The sequence below is a fragment of the Phascolarctos cinereus genome, unplaced genomic scaffold (genome assembly GCF_003287225.1).
Source record: "Phascolarctos cinereus isolate Bilbo 61053 unplaced genomic scaffold, phaCin_HiC Scaffold_4;HRSCAF=312, whole genome shotgun sequence".
Taxonomy (NCBI): Eukaryota; Metazoa; Chordata; class Mammalia; order Diprotodontia; family Phascolarctidae; genus Phascolarctos; species Phascolarctos cinereus.
This window is the reverse complement of record NW_027555847.1, coordinates 318,333,823-318,356,488: the sequence shown is the minus strand read 5'-3', so window position 1 is coordinate 318,356,488 and position 22,666 is coordinate 318,333,823. Positions and strand designations below refer to the sequence as shown.

At 37.4% G+C, this 22,666-nt stretch overlaps 1 protein-coding gene across 2 annotated transcripts in view; it reads right to left on the bottom strand.

The window, feature by feature from the left end:
* IQGAP2 (IQ motif containing GTPase activating protein 2) overlaps window positions 1-22,666 on the bottom strand; it is a 391,728-nt gene that overhangs the window by 140,904 nt on the left and 228,158 nt on the right. For both annotated transcript variants that reach the window (XM_020998497.1, XM_020998498.1), the window contains exons 4-5: window positions 12,413-12,490; window positions 10,115-10,191 (exon numbers count right to left, since the gene is read on the bottom strand). In XM_020998497.1, coding sequence (XP_020854156.1) covers window positions 10,115-10,191; window positions 12,413-12,490 — 155 coding nt within the window. The remainder of the gene's footprint in view (window positions 1-10,114; window positions 10,192-12,412; window positions 12,491-22,666) is intronic.

Genomic DNA, 22,666 nt, shown 5'->3' with positions numbered 1-22,666 from the left:
ATATGCATCTACGTGGCTGAAACTTGAATTCTATTTGTTACTATTCCTATGAATAATAGCAATTCAACTCCAGAAAACCCTTCTTATGAAAAGCCCCAAACTACAATTTTTTAAAAAATTCCATTACCACATGGACATGAAAAATGTATTGATGAAATGCAAACTTGAAAAAGCAGGGTTTAGCACTTATATACAGGTACACCTCATTATAAACAATAGTTTTCAGTCCAGAAAAAAAAATCTGTCAAGAGCACTTTTACAAATTAAAAAAAAAAGCATAAAGTCATCAAATGTGGTCAGGAGACACAAATTTCAGTATTCATTCTGTTAGCATTAAGTATGACTTTGTATCAGTCCATCTTTCTTGGCTTCATTCACTGGACTTAGTCTCTAAGATTCATTCTAACTCTAAAATTTAGTGATTCTCTATTTTAAATGCCACAGATATAGCTGGTTAATTCAGTTTCTGGATTATGGGTTTAATTTTCACGTGGGCCACTCAGGTTCATTTTATTCCATCGCCACAGACTAACCATAGACCCTAACTCTAGGCAATTATCTCCCAAAAGTCTGAAACTGATCCAGGGAACTCAGGGCTCAAGACTCTTACAACAGATTTGGTTTAAACCTAAAGACCTAGGTTTATACAGCCAAACGAACCTACTATACAAGGTCTTACCTAAAAGTGTGTTTTTTTATGAGTTTCTGTTTGTTTGGTTTTGCTTGTTTGTTTTGTTTTCATATGCAAGTGTTTTCTGAACTGGAAAACTCATAACCATGAGCTAGGATGATAGTGTTAGAGATAAAGGACAATTACTAAAAAAATTATCCTATCAAGCTCAAAAATGCATTGACAAATAGATGTTATACTTCGTATACAGAAGGCAATATATAAATTTAAAGGATCTCTGCAGTGGAGCCTTTCATGGAACACAATATTTTCTTATCTAATCATCCCTGAAATTTCTCTGATTAAAATTTTTTGAATCATCAATTTGAATTTGAATGAGGTACATTAATGGATAGATACATAGATAAACAGACAGACAGATACTATCACAAGATCATTTAACCAAACTGGATAGAAATATTATAACAGTTTGAATTCACATGCATTTCAATTAATTTTCATTTTATACTTAGCATTGCCATCTATAGGTTTAGTAATGTGACCAGAATAGTGGATTCTAACAGTCCACCCCCTCTCTTCATCATACATGAATAGATGTTATAATCCACTATTCCAGGACTGTTTTAAACTAATCTCTTTACCAAGGATGTGAAACCTCTACTTCTCTAAATCATGTACTAGTAAGGAATAGGACAAAAAGACCAAAGGACCTTAGAGTTTAATGCCTTAGAAATGGCCAAAATCTGCAATCCACAAGGACTGGGCTAATTCTAAGCAGTATTCGGGGTTTGCAATGTTTTTTCATTTTGAGGCATTACCGCTAACAACATTCTATTCATATTTTACATTCATTCTGAGCCAATCAGGACTCAAACAATGACCAAGTAGGGCTTGTCCTGGGACCTACTGCTGGCCAATCAATAAGAGCCAGAGTGATTTGGGTCTTCCCCTCTCAGATCAATTTTTTATTTTATTATTTTTATTTATTTTTATTTTTGACTAGGTAAAGAGGCCATTTTCTGCCTCAATTCTTAGTAAGCCATGATCACTGAATGGATGCTGACTCAGTCAAACTGAGACCTGTTAAGGACCTTAGCTTGAAAAGGCCAACATTCCCCATTGCATCACAGGCCATCTCCAGTCTCCTGATCTATATCTTGGCACTGGATCCAGATCACTCTGGAGGAGAAAGTGAGGCTGGTGACTTTGCACAGCTTTCTCTCACTTAACCCCAATTCACTTGCATGTCATGGCATTATCTCCTTGACTTCATTGTCTTCTTTGAGAATGAAGGACAAACAATTCATAATTTAAGGCTCAGTTTTGTTTCAACATGAAGATTTCCAATCATCCGCACTGTTGCCCATATTAATAACAGTAAGAGTTGGACTCAGTACCAAGAAGCCACCATGCTACTCAAAAACGACGCCTTAGCTGTTGCTAGCTAAGGAATGTTATGGTATTTATCCACATTTCTGCTGTTCAACACCTTGGCCAACGAAGAGCCAGCTAATAAAGATTTTTTGACCACTAAGATCAGGCATATTGGATACTGTGCTTCTCTCTGATTCAAATTAATTATTAAACATTCTAAGTACTGTGCAAGACAGAACTTTTGTTTGTTTGTCATAAATAGACCTAGCTCCTACTTTTAACTTAGTAGTTTCAATTTAAATTAAAAATAGTTTTAATTGATACCAGTAAATTGAGATAGAAATCCTTTTTTTTCTCAATATGTTAATTCTGTTGAACTTTATTTTCTTTTTTTTTTAATATTTTATTATAGGAGACAACTCTGTGGTGGGGAACACTGGAAAATAATGGCAATATAAAAAAAACTATATCGACAACAATTTATTTTTAAAAATGTGAATGCATTTCAACATCACATTAATTCATTAGCATTGATTTGTTTCTCAGTTCCCTAGCAGAATGGAAGGCCTTGAGGGAATGGGATACAAGAAGGTTAAGATTTGATATTGGATAAACAAAAATAAAATGTGAGAAGAAACCAGGTTGTGCACAAGTGGTAGTATGAGATCACTGGGATCAGACTAGATGGCTGAAGGCAGAATCAAACCTCCAAGTTTGCTTAGCCTGGCCTTGCTAATGGATTGACTATACACAATGGAAGACAGAATGAAGAGCTGAAATGTTCATATCAACAGGCACTATGATGGGGGAGGGGTTGGGGGATGGAGGGAGGAGAGAAGATGCAAATACTAATAATACAATCCCTACACTTAAAGGGTTTTCATTCTATTGCGAAAAATATAAGGAAGATCAGTACAAGTTAGGGAAAGAATATGCTGCCTGTTGAGGGACTATTTTTTTTCTTTGTATCCCCAGTACCTAGCACAATGCTTGCACAGAGTAGACACTAAATAAATGCTTGCCGATTGATTGATTTGTGATCCTCCCTTTTTGTGATTCAGGCAACATAACATCACCATAACCCACAAGAACACTGAGTACAAAAGTGGTCCTATCTCTTGGAGGGGAAGGAGGTTGGACCTTTCTTGCCTAGGAGAGTTTATTAAGGTGAAGAACACCACACTAGACTGTCATACAAAGTGAGTAAACAAGCACCATTCTAATTAAAATTTTTTTTAAAAAAAAGCATCATCCTGAAGATACCAGGCTGCTGAGAGTGAATGCAGTCTCTGGCTATTCCCTCTTCTCTCCCTTCTCTATAGTCTGTCCTTTTGTGATCTCCATTCCAATGTGTTCAATGAATGCTTCTACACAGATAAATCCCACTCTATCTGTCAAGCTCTAATCTCACCCCTGAACTCCAGCACTGCATCTCCAACTCCTGCTGGAAGTTTTCACCAGGATTTCCAGCTGACATCTCAACATGTCAATAACTAAATTCACTGTATTTTCTCCAAAGCCCCTCATCCTCTAAGCTTCCTTATTGCTGTTGAGAGTTACTTAATGGTTCTTAAGCTGGGAAGTGATACAGTCAGATCTTTGCTTTGGTACATATGAAACATGGACTGGAGGAAAGATTACAGAAGTAGAGAGACTATTTAGAAGTCTATTAAAGATAGACTCTGCAAGTAATCATGAGAACTAATTTTTGAGTGTGCTACATCACTTGATGATCTCATCAGACCCAACAGATTAAATTATGATCTCTTCACTGATGATTCTCAGATCTCCTTATTTAACTATAACTTCCAGGTTCCAAATGCTTTTTTGGATATCTTGAACTACACATCCTAGAGACATCTTAAACTCAACATGTCCAAAATTGAACTCATTATTTTTTTCTTCAAATGCTCTGAAATTCTTAATTATTGTCACAGGCACTACCACTCTCCCAGTCACCCAAACTTATCACCTAGTTGTCATTGATGACTCCTCTCTCTCTCTCTCCCTCTCCCTCTCCCTCTCCCTCTCCCTCTCTCTCTCTCTCCTCTCTCTCTCTCCCTCCCTCCCCCTGCAAATTCAATCTGTTGCTAAGTCAATTTTATTTAATTAATTAATTGGGGGGGGCAATTGAGGTTAAGTGACTTGCCCAGGGTCACACAGCTAGTGAGTATCATGTGTCTGAGGCCGGATTTGAACTCAGGTCCTCCTGACTTCAGGGCCAGTGCTCTATCCACTGCATCACCTAGCTGCCTCTAATAAGTCAATTTTAACATTAACAGATTGCTCATGTAAGCCTTCTTCTCTCCTCTGACACTGCTGCTCCCTTGGTACAAGCCCTCATCACTTCATACCTTGATTAATGCAATAGCCTACTAGTTGCTTTCCCAACCTTTAGTCTCTTTATACTTCAGTCAGTCCTCCACTTAGCTGCCAGATCTTCCTAGAGCCTAAAGGTCTGAGCATGTTACTCCCCACTCCGTAAACTTCAGTGGCTCCCTATCACCCACAGGATCAAATACAGCCTTCTGTTTGGCATTCAAAGCACTTCGTAATCTTGCCTCCTCTTACCTTTCCAGTCTTCTAACACTTTACTTCCTCCCCACCCTTTTTATTCTATGTTCTGGTGACGATGGCCTCCTTGCTAGACACTGTCTCTCAATTACATGCATTTTCACCGGCTCTCCACCAAGGCTGGAATTCTCCCTCTCCTCATCTCCACCTACTGGTTTCCTTAAAGTCCCAGCTAAAATTTCATCTTCTACAAGAAACCTTTCCTCATCACTTATGATGTTTCTGCCTTCCTCTGTTGATTGTCTCCAATTTATCCTGTACATAGCTTGTTTAGACATGGTGGTTTGCATGTTGTCTCCACACCTAGACTATGAACTCCCTGAGAGCTGGGACTATCTTTTGCAACTTTTTTTGCATCCTAGGACTTAGCATAGTGCCTGGCACATAGTAGACACTTAATAAATGTTTGCTGACTATTGAATGATGAAGAGAAAACAAGAGGAAAAAGGAATGTGGCTGACTTAAGGTTTGGTGAATATCATTATCTCTGTATTAAGCCTGCTACTCTGTTAGACCCGGAGAACAACAATCCCTTAGGTGAATCTCTAAATGGCTAACCTGTCATTTTTCATTTCCCACACTGAGACATACTTATATTCAGGTAGGTCTGTAGCTAGCTACATATTTATAGAGATATATTCTGAGGGGCTTGTCACATTTACATTTCTTTTGAATATATGCTGACCTTGAATATTAAAGTACATCTGCATAATCAAGGCACATTGACAGATACTAAATCACAAAACAGCAAGAGTAGGAGCAGAGAGGGGTAGAGAAAAACGCAGGAGAGGAAAAGAGAGAAACCAAAAGAGAAGAATCAATTTCTTCATTTGTAAAATTAGGGAGTTTGATGAAATAATCTCACATTCTCATTGCACCTCCACAATATCACTTACGATTGTCTCCTCCCCATTCACACAGCCACCATCCTAGCTCAAGACCTCCTCCCTTCTCCCCTGAACTTCTCGGTGGTCTCATACTGAATCTCCCTGTTTCTGCTCTCTCCTCTTTCAAATTCATCCTCCACACACTACTGATAGAATAGTATTCCTAAAGCCCAGGTCTCACCATGTCTGACTTCCTTGATCTAAATCCTTTAGTGATCCCCACTTGCTTATAGGATAAAATACAAATCCTCATTCTAGCACTGAAGGACCTACACACTGTGACTCCTAACTACTTTTACAATCTTCTGTCCTTTACAAACTCTATTTTCCAGCAAATATGAACTACCAGCTGTTTCCTGAATTCAACTCACCATCTCCTGCCACTGGGCAATCCTACAGCCATCCCCCCAAGCCTGGATTAGGCATTTTTCCTCATTTCCACTTTTAAGAAACTTTTCTTCCTTCAGGACTAGGCTCAGATGCCATCTCTCCCATGAAGTTTTAATGATAATTCTCTTCCTCTTCAATCTTTCTTGTATTATACTTACATACTTTACACAATAGAATGGAAACTCCTTGAGAGCAGGTAATTGTTTTCTTTGTATCCCCAGTACCTAAGCACCAAACTTTGTGCATAGTACAGTAGGTAGTTAATGTTTGTTGAATGGAATGAAAGATTTACAGATATGCAAATATATCTGCATTTAAAAAAGAAAGACAAAAGTAATCATGAAGATATTTTTTTCCTTGTGCATACAAACATGATGTAGTCATGTTATAAAGAGATGTTAGGGAACAAAACCACCTGCATTATAGGATATTTGTGTAACATCAAGATGATACATCACTAAGTGCAATGAGAGACATGAAGTGTAGCGGAAAGATCAAGAGACTGGGAGTTAAGAAACCTGAGTCTCAGCTGCAAAGCTGCTAATTTGCATGTGACCTTAGGCAAGTTACTTCATTTATCTTGGCCTCAATTTTTTCATCTGAAAAATAAAAGGGTGGGAGTACCTGATTTCTAAGATTCTCTTACAGCTCTAAAATTTTATGACTTCATAATTTGACCCATAGTACATCTGAAACATAAAAGAGTAAGACCTTTTATAATGCAGCTTTAATAGTTTTTTTAATTGTTGTTGTGGGTTTTTTTGATGGTTAATGGAATGAATGAATGTATCAAAAAATATGTATGAAGCCCTTACTTAGGTGCAAAGCACAGTACTAAGTGGGGTAGTAGGGATGGAGAGATGAAAAGAGAAGAGAAAAACAGAGCCTGGTTCTCAAGGAACTTAAACTCTAAGGGACTGAAACATCACTTATAAGAAGTTTCAGGGCAGCTAGGTGGCACAGCAAATAGAGCACCAGCCCTGGAGTCAGGAGGACCTGAGTTCAAATCTGACCTCAGACATATAACACTTACTAGCTGTGTGATCCTGGGCAAGTCACTTAACCCCACTGACTAGCCAAAAAAAAAAAAAGAGAGAGGTTTTAACTATGAATCAGATGGAAGAAGTATCATTAGGGTATGATGACAAAGTAGACAGAAATTCATCATCTATAATGTCATTTCTGCTGAGAAAATCACTTCCATTCCATAATGATATCAAGCACTTTGGTACTGAGCCCTCTCTTGTCTGGGTCTTCATTAACAATGACTGCAGCATCCACAGAAGCAATTTTGCTCGACTACAATTCCACTGGGATTTCTTTCCTCAGCAATCACTGCAAGGACCCAGGCTGCAAAGCAGAGTTTGTAGTCTGGGGAACACTGCTCTTCCCAAAGCTCTTGGGTTGTAGCTCCTGAATGATCTCTATCAGAGACTTAGGGGACGTGGTGGCACTCTAGGGGATGGCGGTGGTTTCACTTCCTTAGCCTAAGCTGTCTCCCTGAGGGTGCCCTACTACTGCAATTAGGTGGTAGCTGGTGGGGATGGCTGGCCCTCTTCTCCATGGGAATCGCTTCCCAGGCACTGGTCTAGGGGGTTTACCTGGAAGCAGAATAAGGGATCTGGCAAATGTTATCATTACAACTATGGGGCTTCGGTACCTATCAAACTTGGAGTTGAAAGATCACAAGATCCAGTCCCATTATTTTACTAATGAGAGAATTGAGATTCAGGAAGATTAAATGATTTGCCCAAGATGTATGCAATGATAAGTAGCCATCAGGATTTGCTGCCAGCGTCTCAGACACCAAATTAAGTACTCCTTGTATTGGACCCCACTGCCTCAGCTGATGAACAATCACTATAGATATCATATATATAAAACTAAGAATACCCTCTCAGAAAAATTATTCCAAGAGAATTTGTTACACAGCATCTGTGTATGATCAGGAAATAATGAGAAAGCTCCTCTTTATGAAACTATTTAAATTATTAAATCATCTTTGCAACTAGGGTAAATTTAAATATTGGTAAGCCTCAGTATAGCTCCACTGAACCTTGGAAGAGAGACAATGACATCACCCAAAAGGAACTTAGTCTACCATCGTTCTATAAGTAGCTTAACATGAAGAAGCCCACATAGCCACTTCAAAAAAATCACTTCAACTTTACTTGAGGCACTTGATGCAGTCTTAAGATTACTCCTATACCACAACGCACATTCACAAGAATAGTGTTAGAATAATGTAGTAGGTGCTTGACCAGGCCATAGACACAGCACTCTTGCATCATATTTGACAAAGAATCTAAGCCATCCACAAGAAGAAAGTCCTTCAAAACCTAATCTTTCTGTATCAAAAATTAATTTTTTTTAATCTTTTTATGAGGAGTTTTTCTCTAACAGTTCCATTTGCCTTTTTTCTTCCCCCATTCAATATTATTTTATTTTTTAATTTGAAGAATTTTTCTAATGTCTTTTGATTTATATTATAATCATTTCTGAATATACAATGAGCCTTCAAAGAAAGAAAGAAAGAGAAGAAAAAGAAGAAAAAGAAAGAAAAGAATGAGAAAGAAGGAAAGAAAAGAGGGAAGGGGAGGTAAGGAAGAAAGGAAAGAAGGAAAAAGAAAAAGGAAAAAAGACAGTTAAGCAAACATCAATACACCAACTGCATCTAACAGTATATACCTATAGTTTCCTACCTCTCTAAGAAAGGAATAAAATGTATTTCATGATCTTTTCTCTTGGGCCAAGATTAGTCACTGTAATTTTACAGCATCTATCTTCAAAGTTAAACATTTTTGGATAGCACACTATATAAGAATCCTAGTTGGCATAAAGACACTCTTGCCAGAGAAACAGACAGATGTTAGTGCAGGGAGGGGGAGGTTCACTTATGATGAATGCAAAATAGAAAAAAAAAAGCAATGAAAATTTCACGAGCCCTACATTGCTGCAAACTACCATGAATTATGCAAATCCTTGATCCCTCCTCAATCATGTGTTGGCACTCTGAATTTCTGTGCTGCATCAATCAGTTCTTCCTTCCATTAGTTATGTGTGTACATGTCTGATACTCTACCACTGTCCCAATTAAAAGGCAAGCTCCTTGAAGACAGGAATTATTTGAACTTTGTGGTTTCAGCTAGACACTAGCACAGTGTCTAGCACAGGGGTGGGGAACCTGTGGTCTTGAGGCCACATGTGGCCTCTAGGTCCTCAAGTGCAGTCCTTTGACTGAATCTAAACTTCACAGAACAAATCCCCTTAATAACAGGATTTGTTCTATGAAACTCGGACTCAGTCAAAAGGTCACACCTGACGACCCAGATGGCCACAGGTTCCCCACCCACTGTCTGACACATAATAGGCAATAAATGTATGTTGAATCAAATTAAATGGAACTGTCAAAATAGAACCACTGTATCACCAGATAATTCTAATTCACACATCATAACCCAAACTCACTTTAAGAAGTTTAACTCCATATGGAACAACTAGAGAAATCATTTCCTTTTGACAGGAAATAAGGCAAAAGAGTTAGGAAGAAGTTAATATAAACTCCTAAGTATTTTATATGCCAGCAAAAAGACTTCAACTAACAGGAAATACAAAGCAGATGTTGTAGGCCTAATTTTAAATTGTAATTAGACAATATTGAAATTATTAAGTATGATGGCACGATATCTAAAATCATGTAATAAATGTTTCCAATCATCCTTTCTATAATCCCATCTTTTGGTAACTTATATAGAATTATAATTGAATTTACATGTTTCCCCTTTTATGAAATACCAAATCCTAATATAATAATTAATTTTACAAAATTAGCATAAATTACATAATAAAGTTACTTTTGAACTTCTCTCCACAAAACTCTCAGCATACATATCCTTTTTATTGAATAGGTGGACAAAAGATACCACTTGTCTTAGAAATTTAATGAAATATTCAAGTATTTGTGAATAAAAGAATAGAAAAATCAACATAGTGGCAATTATTTACATTTCATTGAAGTTGTTACAAGCAGACTAAATTTGTGTGTATTTGGAAGGATAAAAGCATCACAACTCAAAAAATTTCATTGACTTAAAATTACAATGAAAGGAAATATAAAAATACATCATTAAGTTTTGAATCAGTAAACTTAAAGTATCTAATAAGGAGGTTTTCGACCAAAACATTCAGAAGAAAGACTTAATTTTGCTTAAAATCAACCAGTTATGGTGACTTGTGTTACATTATATTTTTTTCCTACCTTAGTGCATGAATGCAATAAATCATTCGAGGTATGTTTTTCCGATCATAGACATCTGTTGTTTCTGGATAAAAGATCTGAAAAATAAAGAGGCACTAATATTTAGTCTTTAGTAAGCCCTTCAAAATTTAAAAAATACTCATATATTCTTCAAAACAATTAGATTTGGACTGTCCTTGTTAGATTGAAAGTATTTAATGAGCATTAGTGAATATTCATTTAGAGAAACTTGATTTTTTTGTATACTTTACAGACACATCTATTATCAATGTTGTTTCATTCTGCATAAATGGTAGCTTTTCCTCATGTTCAGAGGAACATGAAAAAAGTGCTTTCCCAAAAGACTGACAGTACTGAAGGGCGAAAATGCCACTGAGATTGCACTGAATGATGTTTTCACCTCAAGAACTCATCTGTTTATAAGATTACTATTTTCACAGACCCTATGGATCTGAGAAAGGTATAACTTCTCTGAAATCATCATTTCCCTTTCCTAAATTGATCTGTAAGAAAAATGATGGTCATTTACAAGTGAGGGAAAACAAATGGACATCCAAAATGCTATACTCACATTCAAGAAAATACAAAAGATTGAGTGGATCATTTATGGACAAGCTATGGAACAAGAAAGAGTACCAGTACCTACTTCAATGAAATGAATCAATCAAGTAGATTTTGCTCCAGAACTTGCCTTTATATTTAAAGATAAGCAAGTTTGATGGGGATAGGTTATTAGAACTGAATTCTAAATAGCAAAAGAATGGATTCCTTAACTTATCAATGAGAACGTACTATTCAAAGATTTAATAACAAGTTTAGAAATTGAGTTCTGAAGGCATGTCCATAAGTCATGTGAGAAGTCGGGGACAAGTCAAATTGATGAAGCAGGGTAATAACTTCATTTTACAGAAAGCAAAGGCTTTATAATAATTTTCAGATTGGAGTAGATCATACATTGATCATACATGTTCACATGTTACACTGGTGAAGTGTAAACCTACATTGAAGAAAGGAGGAGGGAGTCTCATGTACTGTGAATATGGAGTCTAGGACCTTTTCAATTTTCCATTAAGTTACTTTCAGTTTCCTCATCTGTAAAATAGGGATAACAATAGCACCTATCTCCCGGAGTTATTGTGAGGATCAAAGGAGATAATAAACGTAAAGTGATTAGCACAGAGCCTGGCACATAATAGCATCTAGCTATAGTAAATCTAGCAAACATCAACCCATATGATACTGAGCTGGTGACCATATTAACCTCCTCTATGCCAAATTTTTTCAACTTAAAATTTTTTTTCCCTCCCAGATATCATGCATATGATGTGATGAAGATTAATGAGAGTCACATTTTAGTCAACTTTCCTGGAATACATTCATTCCATAAAGTAGGGGAAATTTATATTAATACTTGAAATTGAGAAAACTCAAGTTAATCTTACCAGGATAAGTAACCAACATAACCATAAGGAAAATATGCTAACTCAAAGGGAAAAGTGCTGAAAAAATTTTTTGTCTTTTATGGCGAGGCAATCAGGGTTAAGTGACTTGTCCAGGGTCACACAGCTAGTAAGTGTCAAGTGTTTGAGGCCAGATTTGAACTCAGGTGCTCCTAACTCCAGGGTCAGCGCTCTATCCACTGACCCACCTAGATGCCCTCAAAATAGATTATTTCAAGAAAAACTGAAGCTGTATATAAAAATCTTTAAAAAGAAAGCATTTCACAACCCTTTTTAGATTCTTAGGTAGCTTTTATAAATGTATGTTTATGTAGACACATCTGCATAGATATATAAGGTATCTATATAATTATGTGTCTGACTTTTGATTTTGATGGCTTAGGGAAATCCATGGTGAGGAAACTCCTCTGTAAATGCATATCAGCAACTCCAAATAATATATATTAGATACTGAGCATGCACGCATGCATAGACATACACACACACACACACACACACACACACACACACACACACACACAGAGCACTGAAAAAAATTCAAAATTTATTTTAAATTTGCTTTGCCATAATGGTTTTCATGGAAGCATGGGCCCCTAAAGAGGTAATACAGTTCTTTCTTCTTACCTTCATGTGAGATCATCCCTAAGTCATAACCATTTTTAAAATTATTTTTCATAATTCTTACAGGGGGTAGGAGAAATAACTGTTGTTGCTTTTGTTTCATTAGATTAAACTATTTCAATTCAATCCAAAATATATGTGGAGTTAATTAAGACTAGAATCTCTGAGAAAGTTCCTTGCTGGGCATGCCCTCAAGTTTAAGAATGTCAGTGCTTACCTTAGGGAGCCCAATGGATTCCATTGCTCTCAGCCATTGCACAGTATTATCTGTATGACGAAAATGAAGTCCTGATTTCTAATGGAAAGGGAAAGAATACAGAAAAGCATAAGCCATTTAAAATTATGCTCTTCAACAAGATATCTACGTGTTATATTTCTCTAAGGAATATAGTAATGAATTGCTTCTTTTTCTAGGCGTAGTTGAGGTATATCAAAGGGGACTAGGTTACAGCTGAAGGCCACCAACCATCTATATTATATTAGAGTTTTGCCACATTTTTTTTGTTGGGGGGGCTTTTCATTGTGTCTTTATCTCAAAATAAATTTATTTATTTTTACACCCATTAATACTCTATTCCTCCCACTACCCCCCACTCCAACTGAATAATCATTTTAAAAAGACTGTCATCTTAAACATGCATAGTCCAACAAAACAAATCTCCACATTAGATATGTCTGCAAATGTCTGTCTCTGCATTCAAAGTTCATCTATTTCATCTTCAGCCTTCTTTTTACCAAATATGATATGAACTGTCACTTTATGGTTTTTAATTAATTCTTAACCAGGCTTTTTTTTTTTTATCTCATCTCAGACTGCTGCCAGGAGATGAGGAAAGTGACCAGGTATTTGGAAGCAGTGAATGGTCAGCCTAATGATCTCAAGAAGGCATAAACTAGACCAACAGAGATAGAAGAAAAGGTACCTATGTACTTATGATTTATTACCTCAGCACGAGTAAGGGTAAATAAAAGCAATAGAGGAAGATATACTGCATAGTTTTATTTCAAAATACGAAATTTTTGAAAACTTAATGCACATACTTAACCCTCTTAAGTCACATATGTAGTTTATCTGGCTAATCTTGACCTAGCTGATCAGGAGATATTCACTCTTCTTTTTCCTGTCCTCCTCAAAAAATTCTGACGGTTTCCAGTGTCACCTCCCAGCTAGTCTTTCATTGTCCATTCACTGTTTCTGGCTCTGTTGACCTGCTGTTCCAGATTCTTTGCCTTAACGTTTCATTTTTTGAAGAGGAGATAACTTAGGCTGCTGCTAGTATTCATTACAAGCTTTAAACACATTAAAAGAGAAGTGACAAACTGCCCTTCTCTTTATTCTTTTGTTTTCTAGGAACCTACTGTTAGTTTTCTTATTCTTTTGATGTACTAACATTACATATTGCAGGCTAATGACCCTAAAGAGCATTTAAGAATATAATCATTATACTGCTTAAGAGATGGCCAACAAAACCAGAAGCTTAGGGATAAAACAATTAATCAGCTGCTGTATTTGAGCTACAACAAGTATATCACTATTCACATACCCAAAACATCCTACACATGCAGATTTTTCCCCCTCTTTTTTTTCCAAGCCAGGCCTTGGATTCCTAAAACCCATATAGTCTGTTTAACAATTTGATACACACAGGTGAAATTCCTCTTTGTAATAAAATAACCTTTACTTAGAAATATGAACAGATATCTTTCCAGTAGCGAAGTGGGAAGAGTGATGAATATCAAGTTACAGGACTTGAGTTTGCCTATAGGCTACTTAATATCTATGTGGCCTTGAGCAAGTCACTTACCTCTCTCAGAGTCAGTTTCCTCATGTGGAGAATGAGGGGACTGGACTAAATGACCTCTTTATGCTCTTTCTAATGCTAGATCTGTGATCCCATGTGTATACATAGTTACAAAACATCATGCAATTTAGTACATTAGTAATAACTGCCAGCTAGAGGCAGCTAGGTGGTGCAGTGGATAGTGTCAGGTTTGGAATCAGAAAGAGTCCTTTTCCTGAGTTCAAATCCAGCCTCAGACACTTACTAGCTGTGTGACCTTGGGCAAGTCATTTAACTGTTTGCCTCAGTTTCCTCAACTATAAAATGAGCTGGCGATGGAAACGCCAAACCATTTCAGGATCTTTGCCAAGAAAACCCCACATTGGGTCATGAAGAGTTGGACGTGACTGAAAAACAACAATTGTCAAACTGTATCGACAGAGACAATATCTTTACTTCTTCTCTATTCCCTATGGTACCTAGTAAAGTGCTTGGAATTAAGGATGTATAGAATAAATACTTGCTGCTCAGTGGATATGCATATATAGAGGCACAAATTAAGGAGATTAGAAATCTCAGCTACAAATCGCTTTTTTCAACATTCCATTCCACATGATTTAGTAAATGAGTAATTTATTTCATTTTTCTAAGGGCAGAGACATGAATAGAGAACACCTACTCTTCTTTCCTGGTATGACTCTACAAGAGTCTAAGCCAAAAAAAGTCCTTCAGTTTTTATCAGCTATTATTAGGTTTTTCATAGTCCAAGCATAGCTCTCTGAACAAAGTAATACTCTACAGAATAAAGGAAAAATGCCAAGACAGAAATGAACAAATCCTGAACTCCCCCAAAAAAGGAAAGAGATCTCTTGCAGCATCATGAGATTTTGAACTAGAAGGAGCCTTAAAGAGATCATCTAGTACAACTCCTATTATTTTACAGATAAGGAAACTGAGTCCCAGGGAGACTGAGTGATAAAATAGATAAAATGCTGGTTCTCAATCAATTTAGTGCTCTTAAAACTGAGTTGAAAACTTTTGTTCATTTTTAGAGTTAAGAAATTGTTGATTAATGCTCAGATAATTTTACTGTCATATCTATCCCATATTCATTATTTTTTAAAAATCCATCATTCAAAATCATTTAACCTTGCCTTGAAATTTCCCTCTCTGATCACAATCTCCTATCCTATCTCTCTCATTATATTATTCCTCTAAAATTGTTTATTGTAAGCAAAAATGAGTCTCTATCCGACAAGGCTAGCCCCATTTCCTCTGCCTCCCCGCTCCTCCATCTCTTGCCCTGATGCTCTTCTCAAACTCTCATATCTATTTCTACTGTGCCTGGTAATTTCCAGAAGAGAAATTTAGTATGGCTCCTTAGTTGATTGGTGTCTCTCTGTCTATAATCTCAGTAGTAGGAAGCCAATTAATCCTATCTTAATGGAATTCCCCTCACCCCTATAAAACACCCAATTGCCCCATCCTTGAGTTGCCCTTAAGTATGGACCCAGGAGTCATAGTGAGAGCTTTAGATCTCCAAGAGACAAGTCGTAGGAATGATGTCTCACCAAGGTGGATCACTTCTTGTGCCACTGTCTGAATACCAGAGGGACTGAGGTTCCCTAGTGACAGTCCTCATTGTCCTACATCCCTTCCCAATACTCCTTTGGAGTTTCAGTTCCGGAATAGAGAGAATGCCCTTGCAACTTTTTCCTGTTGTCCCTGCCTCCACCTCTGGGCTCCCATGAGTGCCTTCAGCTAAACCAAATTCCCCACCTCCCTCTCCTTTTTTTTTTTTTACTGGAACTGTGACTTCTTTGGAATACAGAATTCCCAAATGAGGAAATTCCTTCTACCAATACAAGTCAGTACTGACTCTGCAAACTGTTGTCTTAAAGAATTGTCACACAGCCAGTATGTATCAGAGGTGGGACTTGAACCCAGATCCTTTTGACTTAAGGCTTGCTCTCTCTATCCAATACACCATTCTGTCTCCTTGGAAGCATGCCAACTTGGTACTTTCTTTCTATAAACTCACAAAATAAAAATGACTCTTGCTTTCAATTGCAAATTTTAAGCCCCTTTAATCCCAGCAATACAGTTTAACACCATTCTTTCCCTCACTGTGATCTTTGATCACTATGACTGGTATACTTCCTATCTATTCTACATATATTTTGTGTGTATCTAGTTTCATGTGTTTTTTCCCCTTGTTCGAACTTTAGCTTTATTAAGGCAAGGGCTGTTTTTGCTGTTATTTGTATCTCCAAATTTTAAGTGCTCAATAAATTTTTGTTAGTTAACTGACTGACAGGTGTGGTGGAAAGAGCGTTCATTAGATGTGGAGTTGGATGAACTGGGCTCAAATCCCACTTCTGATATTTATTCTTCTTCTATAAAATGCGTGGGTTGAAATAGATGATGTCTAAGGTCCCTTCCAGCTCTGGAACAATGATTTTAGGGATAGAAGCCTAGCAGTAGTCTCTCAAGTTCTATTTATTCTTCTAGTCTAACAGAACTATTCTTGGCTCATTTCCTCCCTATCTAGTCCTTGACCCTATGGCTGGCCACTTCAATATTACATTCCACTCTACCCTTGAATCTCTTGTCCTCTCAACCTTCTGCTACCTTTAGCCCTGGACAACTCCTACCATACCTTGATTACATTACCATTCCTGAGACATGAAATTCTTTTGTAGGAATTCATGAAATTGAGCTGGTCCACCAAAAATTTATACTATCCAACCTCAACTGGGCCATCACTGCTTTGTAGATAATCCTTTACTTCATCTTTTATGTGTTGGATCACATTCCCAGGATAGCTCTTCCAAATATTCTCTCAAATCTCCAACTCCATATCCTGTACACTCACTTTCAGGAACCTACCTACATCAAGATGATTAAGAGTTTTAGAAGACTGAGTGGAAGTTCCAGAGAGCTTCAATATCTATCCAGTTTGAGGGAAGAGAATATCCTTTCTCAGAACAACCACTTCCCTGACCCCCACTATAATAGATCCCATCCTGTACAGTTTCTTTCACATAACTTCAATCTTCACATAAAACATATAGAGAGAGAGAGAGAGAGAGAGAGAGAGAGAGAGAGAGAGAGAGAGAGAGAGAGAGAGAGAGAGAGAGAGAGAGAGAGAGAGAGAGAGAGAGAGAAGATGAACAAAGGGGAAGAGAGGGGAGGGAAGAAAGGGAACTAGGAAAATGAGAAGTAGAATAAACTGGGATGTCACCAGGGACCCTCAGTTCTTCCCTTGACTTTGCCATTCCCCCTGAGTTATCTTCATATTTTCTCCTCTCTTTTATTGTCAGAGTTCTAAAAATGGGTTGTCTACCTAGGATGCCTCCATTTCCTCATCCCTTGAACCCATTCATCAACCCTTTCCCATGTAGAGGTTGTTTAGTGACACAAATAATTCTACCTAAGATCCCCAATGACCTTAATGCTAAATCCAATAGCTGCTTTTTTATCCCCAACCTGTTTGATTTTTCTATATTTGACACCATGGGCCACTTCATCCATGATCTAATTTCCTCCCTTGACTTCCATGATCCTGCATTTTCATGGTTCTGCTCTTATCTTTCTGATTGATCCTTCTGTGTCTCCTTTTAAGGATCATCATCATCCTCTTGCTCCTTATACACACATCTATGTCTCCCACAAGATTCTGTCCTTTACCTTATTCTTTCCCTCTTCACCTATAGTCTTTCTATAAATCCAGTTCACATTTCCATCTTGACATCCCAACCAGCATGTCAAACACAACATATTCAAAACTGAACTCATCTCCTCTACCAAATTAGCCTCCTCCCCTAACTCTTCTTCTTCTATTGATAGAACCACCATTTACCTTCCAAGACACTAAAGCTCATAACTTTAGAGTCAGCTCCGACTCCTCCTCATGTCTCATCTCATGCATCCAATCAGTTATCAAATCCTATCTTTTCTATAATAGCATCTCATTCAAAGCTATTCCCACTTTTCTACAACCACATTAATTTGGGTATTTGGGTCTCCTTCCTAGGCTATTACAACAGCTTCCTATCTGGTCTTCTGTCCTGACTATTCCTTCTCTAGTCTTTCATGACACTGCCCAGGTGATTTTCCTAATTCATTACTCTGATCATGTCATTTCATTAGGAAAAAAAAATTCTCTGTGGCTGCTTACCAAAAAAAAAAAGTATAAACTTCTGATCCGGGCATCCAAAAACTTTTTTCCCTTTTTTTAAATAAAAGCTCAAATTTATTAACTGAAAGTAAAATATACATTGACTAACACATTTGTAGATACAATAAAAACAAAATTATTTAAAAATACCTAGTTTTAAAAATAAAATTGTTTTCTTATATGTAAAGAAATATTATATGTTCCCTCCAATCAAAGATTTCCCCCCCAAAAAAAACATTTACCTGTAGCATTTCGCTCATGGAAAAGCATATGGTGGTAGAAAAATAAAGAAATCTGCTAAGGAAAAGTTAACCTTGTTGAAAATACAAAGTATGAGGAGGTAAGCTATCTCTGAAACCCACCTTTTTGTCTAATGTGTTAAAGGCTTATTGGAGGCTAATTTCACTTTAAATAAACTTCCAAATTTCACTTGCTTCTGGCCTCCAGGAGAACAAACAATTCTGACTCCAATCTACCTTCTCCAGTTCTATTTCATAACACGAATTCTAGACCTCTGTATTCTAGATCTTTCATTCTTGTTCTTCCTTCCTTCTAGTGGCCATGTTTTTGCATTCACTGACTACTCTTTTCAGTAATGGCCTCCTCAACCAACTTCATTTGTTAAATCACTTCCTTTCTTTGACATCCCAACTCTGATGACTCTTTTTTTAAAAAATATTTTTTAAATTCAATATTATATTTCCAGTTTCAAATTCTCCCCCTCATTCATCCCCCTCCCCAACCCATTAAAAGGCAAGAAAAATAAAATTCATATGTATATATGTGCACTCCTTGATAGTAGCCACAATTCTCACACCAAATTTTTCACAGTACTTTCTTTGGACTTCTTTCCATTTACTTCCACTTCTCTTTATTGCTCTTTATGCATATGGTTCTTCTCTGTTAGACTATGAGCTATTGGAGAATAGAGTCTGTATAGTATCTTTCTATTCCCAGCACAAAACAGTGCCTGGCACATAGTAATAGCTTTAAAAAATTTTTTTTGCAATTAATGCTGTTTTCACAGTCAAAGTACACCTTTGCACTTATTAGAAATGATCCTGAGAGAGTTTTAAAAGAAGGTATTAAATACTGTCATGAATATCTTAACTAAAATTTCCTTTATTACTCTAGCTGCCCCTTCTCCCAATAAAAATGGATGTTTCCAATATTAATAAGCTTATCCTATTGACATTTTGGACAGACAGAGAAATTTTGCCAGACTTACATGTTAGACCTAGATGCTCGTGTCACTTTGCCAAGGCTGATGTAACTTACTCAGTCAAGAACTTGCTTGCTGGTGCTAACTCAGATTTTCCAAAGAGTTCATTCTGAAGATAAATTTCTATAGATTATACAGTTATAGACTTGAAAGGATCCTCAGAGATCAAGTATTCCAATCCTGTGTCTGATGAATGAATCCACTCTACATGACTACCTAGCATCAACTGGAACGTTTCCAGTAATGGTAGACAAATACAATTACAGAAAGTACTCTATTCTCTCTCTCTCTCTCTCTCTCTCTCTCTCTCTCTCTCTCTCTCTCTCTCTCTCTCTCTCTCTCTCTTTCTTTTTCTCTCTCTCTCTTTTTCTTTTAAAGACTGGGTCTCCCCATCTTTCCCAGACTGACAGTGTGGTAGATGCTCAAAGGCTAAATACCAATATTGATTGGTATGGAAGTTTGAACCTTCTCTATTTTCCAACTTACCATCCCTTTCCCACCCCCATTCCTTGCTCTTGAGTTTACACTATTCGTCCTGGACTTAGATACCTAATTCACTTTACAGCTACTGCAAGCTCAGAACTCTGAAACTCAAACAATACACCAGGTGTCAGCCTTTCCCAGAAGCAGGGATTACAGGTGTGGACCACCATACCCAGTCTCCATTCTATTACAAGAAAAAGCACTGGATTGGGAGGCAAAGGGTACAGATTCAAATCCTGACTATTCTACTTGCTGCCTGTGAGACCTTAGGCAAGTCACAAACTCTCTGGCCCTCAGCTGCCTCATCAGTAAAATGAATGGATTGGACTAGATCTGAGTACTTCTTTTTGGAGTCAAAGACTCCTTCAGCAGTCTGGTGAAGCCTCTGGACCCCTGCCCAGAATAATGTTTTTAAATGTATGAAATAAAATAAAATAAAATACATAGGCTTACAAAGGAAATCAATTATATTGAAATACAGCTAAGTGATATGGATGCAGCACTGAATCAGGAAGACTCAAGTTCAAATCTGGCCTCTGACACATTAAGCTGTGTGACTTCAGGCATATCATTTAACCTCTGTTTGCCTCAGTTTCCTCAACTGTAAAATGGGGATAATAACAGCACCTACATCACAATGTTGTTATGAGAATCAAATGAAATAATATTTGTTAAGTCCCTAGCATAATGACTGGAATACCATTTCTAATAAATAAAGGTTTATTGGATTCAACAAAGTAGGCAGAACCTAGATTAAAATTTCGTAGGCTAAATGATCTCAGATCCCTTCCAGTTAAATCCATGGAAACTATGAAAATATAAGAGATGAAAGGAACCTAGGAGATTGTTTAGTTCAAGAGACAGTAAAGTGACCAACACAGGACAGAAATACAGATGTATTAACTTCTAATCTAGGATTGTCAGTATAGCATAGTGTGTAGAGAGATGGTATGAGAGTCAGAGGATTAAGATGTAGGGTGGTCCAGCCTTGGACACTTACTACCTATGTGAGCCTGGGCAGTCATTCATCCTCTCAGAATCTCAGGAAACTCCCTAAGACTAAATTGCAGAGCAGGTGGCAATCTGCATTGTAGAGTGTGTTTACTTACTGGGAGTTCCCTATACCAGTGAAATCACAGCAACAACAAAACACAATTCTATTTTCATGATATCATATTGCTTCCCCTAGGAGGGCATAAATTTGCTTCATTAACTTAATCCTATTCTACACACAAAAATTAGTTAAGAGTTTGTTTTTGTATCAGACATAAAAGATATGGACTATTTTAGTCTTGCAGTAGCTTTTAGCTCAAAATCACATATTGATGGCTCTAAGTAACAAAAGACTCAATCATCAATCCTAAAATAACACATTTGATTGATTACTAACTTGCTGTGGATTCTTAGAACCTTGATGCCAGAAGGAAATCACCTAGCTCTGTATCACTCTGACATGAAGATTCATTCATTCCAATATTTATTAAGTACCTATTGTGTACAAAGCATTGTTTTTGTCCTTCCTTCTTCAGGAATGCCATGACTGCTAAGTAAAATTGGGTTTAAATGAGGGAGGACTATGCAATCAGCAGGCTCACTTTCTCTTCTGATGCCATCTGGGTCCAGTGGTAAGATAAAAATCAGGATGACTGGAGATGGCCCTGATGCAGTGGGAGACTCTGCTTCTTTAAGCTAAGGTCTTTCCCAGGTCTTAGTTTGACTGAAGCAATGCCCATTCAGTGATTAAGACTGGGTAAGAAATGAGACAAAGAATGGCATCTTTGACCTAGTCAAACAAACAAACAAAAAGTCAATCTGGGAGGGGAAGACCCTTAGGGTTTCTGGTCAAAATAGAAACAATTGCTATTTACATTCACTCTGAATCATCTAGGCCCAAACAATGACTCCTAAATGGTACTTGGGCTGGGACCTATTGTTGGCCAATCAATGAGAGGCAGAGTGAATTGGGTTTAAGGATTGGTCCTTAAGAAAGAAATCTAGCCCACAAATCCCAAGATATCTTGCTAGCATAGTTCTTAGTCAAAGATAAGACATGCCTAATCACGCCAACCACAGCTTTTAAGGTCTTAGTCCAATTTGCCCATAGAGAGATAGTCTATACTTGACAATTCATTCATCAATTTCTGGTATTATTGTTGCTATTCTGTGGCTGTCCTTCATTTTAGAAGAGAACTAAAGACTTCACAGGTGATGTTTTGACTCAATGTGAATTGAATTTAAGTGAAGCAGAGTTGCACAAAGTTCCTCTCTTCCAGAGTCACTGAAGTCCAGTGGCAAGACAAAAGTCAGGATGACTAGCAATGGCCCAGGTTGCGGTGGATGACCTTAGCATCTTCAATGTCTGACCAGGATCTAAGCACTCCACAGTGCCTGCTTTAGCTGCCTTCGTGGTCATTGGAACAAATTATTCTTATCTACACATTCCACTGGAAGGTCTTTACATGCGTAGAGTAGACATCTCCCTGACTCACTGCTCGGTTTGAAGCCTGTTGGTTACCCTCAACCTGGTTTAGTCCATCTGCCGATATGGGCTTTACCACAGTGTGGCCACTGCACATGCCACAGCTACTTGGAGCCACAAGTGAGAGCTGCATAACAAGTGGACACCAAAGGTAGATGGAAAAGGGTCAGTAAGCCAAAGGTTCTAGTCTTCCTGAACACTACCCACACCCATACACCATACATCAATTTCTAGATGGCAGTTCAAGAAAGTTGGCCAAGAGTTAGTGCCCTCATATTTTAGCATTTCTGCTGTGACCCCACAATGTAATACTACCTGAAAGGGAT